This window comes from Gallinula chloropus (assembly GCF_964237585.1).
Source record: "Gallinula chloropus genome assembly, chromosome: 25".
In the NCBI taxonomy this organism is placed as follows: Eukaryota; Metazoa; Chordata; class Aves; order Gruiformes; family Rallidae; genus Gallinula; species Gallinula chloropus.
The window spans coordinates 5,976,268-5,987,351 of NC_140110.1; the positions used below are offsets into that span (position 1 = coordinate 5,976,268).

The 11,084-nt window shown below is 49.9% G+C and overlaps 1 protein-coding gene and 1 pseudogene across 2 annotated transcripts; both read right to left on the minus strand.

The window, feature by feature from the left end:
- Positions 1-1,193: 1,193 nt before the first annotated feature.
- On the minus strand, positions 1,194-2,129 carry LOC311200927 (olfactory receptor 14J1-like; the record flags this gene model as incomplete). The annotated part of the gene is made up of 1 exon (XM_084275231.1): positions 1,194-2,129. The coding sequence occupies one exon, from the start codon at positions 2,127-2,129 to the stop codon at positions 1,194-1,196; it is 936 nt and encodes a 311-aa protein (XP_084131357.1).
- Positions 2,130-10,168: 8,039 nt separating this feature from the next.
- Positions 10,169-11,084, minus strand: LOC311200928 (olfactory receptor 14A16-like; annotated as a pseudogene). Its single transcript has one exon. The product of its transcript is annotated as an olfactory receptor 14A16-like (transcript).

Sequence of the window (11,084 nt, forward strand, 5' to 3'; positions counted from 1 at the left end):
TGTGGAAGCCCCATCCCTGGAAGTGTTTAAGGCAAGACCAGGTGTTCTGATTTAATCCCAGCTGGACACTAAGCACCAAGCAGCCACTCATTGACACCCAACCCTCACGAGGATGAAAGGACAAAGTAAAAACCTCCAGGTTTGATGTACAAACTGATTATTACAATAAAGAATGTGATGGTGATGATGACAACAACAATATACAAGAGAAACAGCAAGACAAGAACAAGACTAAGAACATCCAAATAATAATATTCATCATAGTAATATTTACTTTATCCAAATTGATTGATTTCACATGTGATGGAATCTGCTTAGTGAACTCTCTGCCTTAATCTCCAATCCACGAGACTTTTTTTGCATTTCTCTCTGCCTGTCTAGATGTGGACTTCTCTCCTAGTCCTTTGGTGTCTTTCTGTGGAGGGACAAATAACCTCTCCAAGTGGAGAGAGAGGTCAGTGCTGGAAATGGTGGTCATTTCTGGCAGTTTGGTGATGATCACGTCTGGCTTAAGGCTGACTTGTGGACCTGGATTCTTATTTATTGTCTCTTCTGCCTTCCTCCCCATCCCACACACACATACTCCCACCTTCTGTCAAGAGCGTGAGTGCAAAGATTGGCTGAGGTACTTAGGGGGGTGGTTTAGATAGTAATATAGGTGTAAGGGGGATGGTTGGATTGATGATCTTGGAGGTGTTTTCCAGCCTTAATGATTCCCTGACTCTGTGATCACTCTGGGGCAGCTTCTCCTGGGTGCCCAGAGAAGACGGGAACAGACCTGACCCTGCTCTGCTGGTCTTTCGTGCCTCCTTCAGGAAGCCTGGCTGTGTGAGGACACTGCCATGTGCCTCCACAGTGCAACCACTTTAGGTTTTCTCTCCAGAGCATTTTCCTGGGCACGTCCTTGAGAACAATGTTGCAAGCAGATCTAAGCCTTCAGGAAGTTCCAGAGAAGTGCTCAGAGAAAGAATCAAGTCACTTCTGGGTCCTGTGTTTTGTTTTAAAACCAGCGAGTGCAGCTCGTATCCTGTGCAGCATCTGGGTCACACAAGACATGGAGATACTGAATTAGGAATGGTGGGAATGTGAACCACATTATTGCCACATAGAAAAGCTAGAAGAAAAAACAGAACCAAATCAAACTACCTACTGTGAGTTCCACAGTCAGTGATATACAGAAAATGATGGGCAGTTTATTGGTGCCTAAAAAATTCTGTCATCAGTTTCCACATGGCATCCTGGAGCTCCTGGTTCCTCATGCTGTAGATGATGGGGTTCACTGCTGGAGGAACCACTGAGTACAAAACTGCAACCCCCAGATCTAGGGATGGGGACGAGCTGGAGGGGGGCTTCAGGTAGGCAAACATGGCAGAGCTGAGGAACAGGGAAACCACAGCCAGGTGAGGGAGGCAGGTGGAAAAGGCTTTGTGCCGTCCCTGCTGCGAGGGGATCCTCAGCACAGCCCTAAAGATCTGCACATAGGACACCACAATGAACACAAAACAGCCAAAAGCCAAAGAGAAGCTAAAAGCAATAACTCCAATCTCCTTGTGGTAGGTCTGTGAGCAGGAGAGCTTGAGGATCTGGGGGATTTCACAGAAGAACTGGTCAATGACATTGCCCTTGCATAAGGGAAGTGAAAATGTACTGGCTGTGTGCAGCACAGCACTGAGAAACCCACTGCCCCAGGCAGCTGCTGCCATGTGGACACAAGCTCTGCTGCCCAGGAGGGTCCCGTAGTGCAGGGGGTGGCAGATGGCAATGTAGCGGTCATAGGCCATGACAGTGAGCAGAAAAAGGTCTGCTGAAATGAGAAAGACAAACAGAAAGACTTGGGTAACACATCCTGAGTGAGAGATTGCCCTGGTGTCCCATAAGGAGTTGGCCATATTTTTGGGAACAGTGGTGGACATGGAGCCCAGGTCTATGGTCGAGAGGTTGAGGAGGAAGAAGTACATGGGGGTGTGGAGGTGGTGGCCACAGGCTATGGTGATGATGATGAGGCCATTGCCCAGGAGAGCAGCCAGGTAGATGGCCAGGAAGAGGCAGAAGTGCAGGAGCTGCAGCTCCTGTGTGTCTGCAAAGGGCAGGAGGAGGAACTGGCTGATGGAGCTGCTGCTGTTGGACATCTGCTGCCATCCAGTGGAGAGACCTGTCCAAGGAGGAAAAGGCACAGTGAGAAGTTAGGGAACTCTTCTCTGAGGAAAACAGTTTCCAATTCACATTGACTCTCTGTATTCAGAAAGACTTCTGGCAGGTCCCTTTTTTGAGCTCTGCTTTGTGCTGGCTTGAGGGTGCCACTGCTGGGAGGAGGGTTGGCTGTGGGCTCTGGAGAACTCAGTCCTGCCTCGTTTAAGCAGAGATTTCTTAGAGGAAACCCACTCACCATTTCCCATAGTAATCCCCCTCCCTGAGATGAATGAGAAATCTGTCAGATAATTTCTCTCCCTTACCAACTGAATGACATCATGTCTCACAGCTTGTGGACCTAGTTCCCATGTAGACTCTTCCAGGGCAGGACACTCAGCGTTGGTTCCAGAGCAGAAGCTGATCCATACTGACACTCAAATATTAGAGACCAAAAGCACCACGAAGGGCTGGGGGAACAGGAAAGAAAACTGCAATGCTCTAAAAAAAAAAATGAAGCAAGAAGGGCATGCTGTGCAGCCTTCTCCTTACCCTGCTGTGCAATCATCTCACAGACAGGGACACTGGAGGGCAGTCGCTTTTGTCTGCTTTGTTCTGTGGCTGTTGTAGGACACAGGCACTTCTCCTAGATTTGAGGTTCCCCTGCTGAGGCTGTGACTCATGGCCAGATCCCATAGCCCTTGGGCAATAGGCTCTGCTGGGTGGGAGAAGAGACCTGGTTTGGCTCCGCAGAAGGCACCCTTTGATTGCAGGAAGGTGACCAACTTGTCCCTCCCATGGAGTTTGCAGTAGTTCATTCCCTGCCCAAGTCTGTCTCTGCTGCCAGGAGCTGTCCCTGCCAGGAGCTGGGCCTCTGTCCCCATGTGTCCTCCATGGAATGGCTCACAGACCCCATCTCATCTCTGACATGCAGACCCCTCCTGGTAGCTGGGCACTGCCCAGCCCAATCCCTGTTCCTGAAGCAGCTAAGGAGAAGATCAGAGATGTAGTAACAAGAACTGGGGTCTCCATCCCTTCTCCACAAAGGAGAAAGAAATTGCCATTCCACACTACCCACCCAGCCTCCTTCTCTTTCAGGTCAATGCTGCCTTGATGCTTTTCCTCCAAAGGACCCTCGGCCAATGTCTTGGGCTTGATCTGGAGCTGGGAGCAGCCCTGGCTCATACATCACCCTCTGTAAGCAGGAGGAGTTTGACACAAATTTCTCCTGCATGCCAGCTATAGGATGGACCAGGTCTGGCAGATCCCTCCAGGATGTGCCCTGCGACCAAAGACTTACTGTGGACAGGATGTGGAGATTTCTCCTCCAGTGAACTCGGTGCCTTTTCCCACTCCTGGCTGTCGGTAACTTCTCTCTGCACTGCTTGTCTGCCCTCGCTGCCTGCAGGCAGAGCTCTCTGCCCTGTGGTGTTCTGACAGGAGCTGCTCCTGGGCAGAGATGTCTCTGTGCAGCACAGCCTGTTTGCCATGAGCTCCCTCCATCCCAGGTGCCAGCTCAGTGCAGCAGCAGAGGAGGAGCCCAAGGCAGCCCTTTCTCTGCACCTGCCACTCCCTGGAGATGTCTCTGGCTCTCCAGGGCTGACAGATCTGGAAAGGCAGCAGGATCCTGCATGGGGAAAACAATCTGAAGCCTTCTGAAGTCACCCCTGAAAGTTCCTCCCTGTGCACTGAGCAGGGTCTACGGGAGGTTTCAGTGCTCCCCTCAGGAAACTGCTACGCCTGTCCCACTGGTGGCAGTGACAGGCAGGGCATCATTTGATGGTTGTGGGGCAGGGATTCAGTGGAGTCAGTGCAGGCATCTTGGCTTTCATCTATGACCCTGAAGCTGTAGGGGGATTGAGCTCCTGTGCCCCCCCAAACCCCACAGGAGGGGGGATTCCTCTTGCCTCAGCTCATCATGCACAAAATCATCTCAGAACATCTCAAGTTGGAAGAGACCCACAAGGATCATAGAGTCCAACTCCTGGCTCTCTTCAGGGCTACATAGAACTAATTCATAGGTTTAAGAGCACTTTCCAGATGTTCCTTCAACTCTGACAGTCCAGGAGCTCTTCATCTCAGCTGCCAAGCTAGTGACTAGAGATGGAGGCCAGGAGCTGGTCCTTCAGGTGAAGGTGATGCCCTTTGAGGTACACAAGTGGTCAAAGGCACATGCAGGTGACTGAGAACTGTAATGGAGCCATTGTGAGGGAGAGAGTTGTGTCTGGGGACCTTCAGGAGGGATCTCATGACCAGGAGTACTGCTGGGAATCAGAGGCCACATCAGCTGGTCTCTGTGATGCCCATGCAGGGAGGTTTCCAGGTCTCAGCTCCAAAAAGTGTCACACCCCTGGGCACAGTGTAGGTGGTAGTTTCACTTTGGGCAGGAGGTCAGGCTGAAAATCCCTAGCAGTCCCCTTGCCACCCACACCTCCAGCAGCCTGTGCCCTGAAATGTGCCCTAGAAGAAGAGATCCAGCTGAAGGAGAAGGTGTTTTGATCGTAGGCTTATGGGAAACGTCAGAGAGGAAAGCACCTCCAGAGAGCTCTAGTCCATCATGCACCTCAAAGCAAGGCCATATCTGAGGCCAGACCAGGTTGGCCAATAAAGGACAGTACTCACTCCAAGCAGGAGCCTGGAATCTACACCACTGTAACAGAGACAAGGCATGTCACCAGCTCCCAGAAGACAAGCATTGGGAAGACATCACCATTTGGTCCAGCACTGGTTTCCACTGGGACAGTTCTTTCTGGTTCTCACTCTGCCCCACCAGTGAGACCTAAGGGTGAGCAAGAAGTGGGGACGGGGACACAGCCAAGACAGCTGACCCCAGCTGACTCAAGGGATATCCCACACCACACAACATCATGCTCATCAAAAAGATGGGAAAGAAGGAGAAAGAAGGAGAAAGTGAACTGCCCTGGAACAGGCCTGAGCATCTCACCAAGGTTCACCCAAGGTTCAGAGAAGCATGGCTCTTCTTCCCCTGTCCTAGCATGTTCTCCTGAGCCACCCAGGAGTTTTGTGTGCCGAGAGAATCAAAGCAAAGCCTTGGGACTTGGGGGAATCCCAATTTCCCTGCTGAAAGGCAGGTTCTCAGTGCCAGATTCAAGCCTTCAGAGAGAGGATCCATAAAATAACATCCCCTTGCCTTTGGTCTCCTCTCAAACCTGACTAAGTGATGGGAAGAAGAAGGAGAAAGCAGGTCAAGGCCACTTCTTCAGCCCCCATCCAGCTGAATTCCAGGGGTGTAAATGGAAATTAACTTGGTTTAATTGACATCTGATGGATTGACATCTGGAGCCACAACACAGGTAGGACATGGAGCTGTGGGAGTGAGTCCCGAGTAGGTCCACAAAGCTGATCTGAGGGCTGGAAAACCTCTCCTATGAGGACAGGCTGAGAGAGTAGGGCTTGTTCAGCCTGCAGAGAAAAGGCTCTGGGGAAACCTATTGCAGCTTCCAGTACCTGGAAGAAGCTTGATACCCAGAGAAGGTTGCCCAGAGAAGGCTGTTGTCAAGAGAAGGTTACCAAGAGAAGGTTGCCCAGAGAACCTTGCCCAGAGAACCTTGCCCAGAGGATGTTGTTGCCCAGAGAATGCGGTTGCCCAGAGATTGTTGCCCAGAGAAGGTTGCTGCCCAGAGAAGGTTGTGCAGAGGAGGCTGTTGCCAAGAGGAGGTAGCCCAGAGAAGGTTGTTGCCCAGAGAAGGTGGTTGCCCAGAGAAGGTGGTTGCCCAGTGATTCAGTGAAATGTAATAATGCTGAATAGATTGATGTAGATCTACCTTGAGATAATGAATATAACTTTGTGTATTTTAAGAATATATTTGTTTTGGATTTCAGTAGAATTTGGCTGTAACTGTGTGAGCTGTTTGGTGAAAGCGGCTACAAAACTGAACCAGAACAGTGCAACAGCCTTGAAACTAGAGAAAGTGGAGATAGGGGAGTGATAAATAATGTGACTAACGACCAATTCAGAGACAGAGGATATGTTGTTTTCAGCAAAAAGGGGTTCCTAACTAGTTGGTCAGGAATGTGTTTTTGAGCTCAGGCAACCATGGAGAAACTGAAAAAGCATGTGCTAAGAGCGAGGAAGACTTCCAGCCTTCATCCTTGAAGACCACCAGAAGACCCTCTAAGTGTCCCTGAGCGTGCTCTACCTGGGAGGAGTGAATGTAAATCTGCATAACCCTGCCTTTTCGTAGAAATGATAATGAGTATGTGTAATTAATCTGTATCAAGATGAGAAATTTGGCTTTAAATGGCACACACACTCGGAGGATCGATCCCCTGTGTGCCCAGAGCTGCCATAAAGAATCCCTGCTGAGCAGTCACCAAGGCTGGTGAGTTTGGCTTCCAGCTTTCCGAGGCATCAGGAGGTGCTGCTGTACGTTTAACAGGTTGAAAGCTGGACGCTGGGAGAGCTGGAATATTTAGCACCATATTACTCCCCTAAACCTCCATTCCCATATAACTTCCCCAAAGCCCTGACTTTTCCCCTCCAAATCCCACCATATTTCCCCTCAGGCACCCCCACTACACCTCTCACACCCTCTTACTACAATAAGTGCCTCCCCTCCCTCTCCAACCCCTTCTTAACCCCCCAGAACATTTTATACCCTCCCAGCACCATATTACCCCCCAGATCCCACTCTAGTGGGGGGTTAATATGGTGCTGAGGGGGTCTGCAAGTAAGTGCTTGGCAGGAGAAAGGTCTCTTTCATGCCAGTGCTGAGACCAGGCATGTTCCATCTCGTATTGGCCACCTTGCTTTGCCTCCTAATTCCACTGACTCGTTTTGCTCCTGGGAATGAGCCTGTTTATCCACAGACAGTGAAGGGACTGGCATGGATAGAAACAAAGCCTGTGTGTTTGGAACAGCAGCCACAGAGGGGAAAGGGGATCAGGAGAAAATGGTTTTATCCTTACCAATGAAAAGCCCAACACCAGCCCACCTTTGCAGCCTGTCAGGATCCCTCTGGATGGCTCCTTTCCTTCTGTTGTGTCACCCACACCACTCAGCTTGGTGTCATCCGCAAACTTGCTGAGGGTGCACTCAATTCCATCATCCATGTCATTGATAAAGATGTTAAAGAGCACCGGTCCCAAGACAGACCCCTGGGGGACACCGCTTGTCACCGGCCTCCACCTGGACACAGACCCATTGACCACCACCCTTTTGGCTACGGTCTGTTAACCAGTTTCTTATCCACTGGATGGTCCACCCATCAACTCCACTTCTCTCCAATTTAGAGATAAGGATGTGGTGGGGGACTGTGTAACAGGCCTTGCACAAGTCCAGGCAGATGACATCGGTTCCTTCCCTCTATCCCCCAATGCTGTCACTCCATCAGAGAAGGTCACCAGACTGGTGAGGCACGACCTTCCCTTGGTGAAGCCGTGCTGGCTGTCCCGGATCACATGCTCTTCCCTCATGTGCTCCAACATGTCATCCAGTAGGATCTGTTCCATGATCTTCCCAGGCACAGAGGTGAGGCTCACCAGCCTGTAAATCCCTGGCTCTTCCTTGCTCCCTTTCTTATAAATGGGAGTGACGTGACCCTTTCTCCAGTCCCCAGGGACCTCTCCTGACAGCCACGACTTTCAAGTATGATGGAGAGCGGCTCAGCAACCACATCAGCAGCTCCTTCAGGACCCTGGGTCTCGGACTTGCTCTGCTGTTACAGTGAGGGGGGATTTAATCCCCTCAGTTCCCACCTAGAGGTGCAGAGATGCAAGGTTCTGGGAGTTGAGAATGATGAGAATCCTGGCTTCCAGAGAAGACCGAGGCAAAGAACTCATTCAGAACCTCAGCCTTCTCCACATCAGTTGCAAGCATTTCTCCTTTCTCATTCACCAAAGGGGGTAACGCTCTCTTTGGCCTGTCTCTTCTGGCCAATGTACCTGTCAAATCCCTTCTTGTTGTTTTGAACATTCCTCATCAAGTTCAGTTCCATCTGCGCCTTGGCTTTCCTAATCCCAGCTCTGCAATTGCCAACAGCATCCCTGGATTCTTCCCAGGCAACACACCCTTGTTTCCAGAGCTTGTATTTGCCTTTCTTTTCCCTCAGTTTTGGTCCTTGCTTAGCCATGCTGGCCTCCTTCGCCTCCTGCCGACTTTCTTATTCAGTGGGACAGAGAGCCCTTGAGCTCTCAGAAAGGCATCCTTAAAGAGTCGCCAGCTGTCCTCAACATTTCTGTCTCTAAGGACCACCTCCCAGGAGATCTTGGCCAACTAGTCCTTAAACAGCCTCAAGTTCGTTCTTCTGAAGTTCAGGGTCCTGATCCCACTCTTTGCCAGGCCCACATTCCTCTCTCCTCAGCTGCCTGCTACGGCCAAGCAGCGTGTGAAGGGGGTCGGCTTTCAGAGGAGATTCTCTCCCAGAAAAGTTTTAACCAGAGATATAGAAAGTTTACTTATCAACACATAGACAATCTGACAGAACAGTTTATTAGACTTCTGAAAGATGGGAAGCTTTCCAACTCTCTGAAGCTCAAAGACAACACCAGAGAGCTGAGCACCATCTGAATGACCAAAGAGCAAGCAGAGGTGGGAAGCTGCGATCAAAGGGAAGTGCACACGTCCAGCCAGTCTGCTGAAAAGATGCCCTTAGGCATGGCCATGTTATCAGGAGAGGTGGAAACACCTGAATGACGAGGGAGATGAAAGAGACAGACTAATGGTAATGCAGGTACAGGGGAAGGTGAGTATTTCTTCTGCTGTCAACAGTGCACTTCCTGGAAGTCATGATGGGAAAGCATTGCCATTTCGGACGAGTAGTCACGTGATTCAGAAGATGAAAATGTGCTTGCAAAATTTTTATAAGTGTAAGCGAAATATTAAATGAAAGAATTTTTTTTTCACCTTTTCTTTGGGAGCCTTTGCTGGACATTTAGCAGTTTCAAAGGTGGTTAAGGGAGTTAAATCCATCTGGTGATGGATTTAAAAAGGTGGTGTTACCCAGGGCTAAGTGCTAGGACCAATCCTCATTAATATCTTTATTAATGATCTCGATGATATGGTCAAGTGAACCCTCAGTAAATTGGCAGATGACACCAAATTGTGTGGGAGTGTTGATCTGCTGGAAGGCAGGAAGGCTCTGCAGAGCAACCTGGACAGGCTGAATCGATGGGCAGAAGGCAGATTTATGGGGTTGACAAGGCCAAGTGCCAGGTCCTTCACTTTGGTCACAATAACCCCTGGCAACCCTACAGGCCTGAGTTGCTGGAGAGCTGCCTGGAGGAAAAGGATTTGGGGGTGTTAGTGCAGAGCTGGCTGAACATGAGCCAGAAGTGTGCCCAGGTGGCCAAGTAGGCAAGCAATATCCTTGACTGTTTCAGGAATAGTGTGACTAGCAGGAGTAGGGAAGTGATAGTTCCATTATTCTCAGCTCTGGTAAGGCTGAACCTCAAGTACTGGGTGCAGTTTTGGGCGCCTCACTACAAGAAAGATGTGGCAATACTGGAGAGTGTCCAGAGAAGGGCATGTATTGGAAAAGGCTGCCCAGGGAAGTGGTACAGTCACCACGCCTGGACCTATTTAAAGGGCATGTAGACTTTGTGCTTGAGGACATGGGCTAAAGGTGGATAAGGTGGGGTTAGGCTGTGCTTGAACTTGATGATCTTAAAGGTCTATTCCATCCTAAGTGATTCTATAGTACCCTTCCAGGAAATCCTTGTTCTGTCTTGGTGGGAAAGTATTGTCATTTCAGACAGGTAGTCGAGTGATTCAGCTGATAAAAATGTGTTTGCAAATATTTTATAAAAGGCAGGAAAAAATAAAGAAAATTTTGTGCACATTTCAAGGCAGACATCCAGCTCAACATTACACAGTGTCTGGATCACACAAGACCAGGAGATACTGCATTAGGAATGGGATGAACAGGGAACATGTTATTATGGCTTAGACAAAATAGAATGAACAAAAAAAATTCAAAACCAAACTGAACAAAAAACTACAGAACCTAGTAAATAAGGACTGCTCCTAATGTGAGCGAGATGGCCACCAACACACAGAATAAGATGGTCAGCTGGTTGCTGCTTATAAATATCCAGTCCTCAGTTTCCACAGGGCATCCTTGAGCTCCTGGTTCCTCATGCTGTAGATGAGGGGGTTCACTGCTGGTGGAAACACTGAGTAAAGAAATGACACTAACAGGTCCAAAAACAGGGAGGAGATGGAGGGGGGCTTCAGGTAGGCAAACATGGCAGTACTGAGAAACACGGAGACCACAGCCAGGTGAGGGAGGCAGGTGGAAAAGGCTTTGTGCCGTCCCTGCTGCGAGGGGATCCTCAGCACAGCCCTGAAGATCTGCACATAGGACACCACAATGAACACAAAACACCCAAAAGCTAAACAGGCAGTGACCACAATGAGTCCAGTTTCCCTGAGGTAGGCATCTGAGCAGGAGAGCTTGAGGATCTGGGGGATTTCACAGAAGAACTGGTCAACAGCATTGCCATGGCACAGGGGGAGTGAAAATGTATTGGCTGTGTGCAGCACAGCACAGAGAAACCCACTGCCCCAGGCAGCTGCTGCCATGTGGACACAAGCTCTGCTGCCCAGGAGGGTCCCGTAGTGCAGGGGGTGGCAGATGGCAACGTAGCGGTCATAGGCCATGACAGTGAGAAGAAAGTACTCTGTGGAGAGCAATAAGAAAAAGAAGAAGATTTGAGCCACACATCCTGTGTAGGAAATGGCCCTGGTGTCCCACAAGGAATTGGACATGGATTTGGGAACAGTGGTTGAGATGCAGCCAGGGTCAAGAACAGAGAGGTTGAGGAGGAAGAAGTACATGGGGGTGTGGAGGTGGTGGTCACAGGCTATGGTGATGATGATGAGCCCATTGCCCAGGAGGGCAGCCAGGTAGATGCCCAGGAAGAGGCAGGAGCTGCAGCTCCCTTGTGTCTGCAAAGGGCAGGAGGAGGAACTGGCTGATGGAGCTGCTGTTGGACAT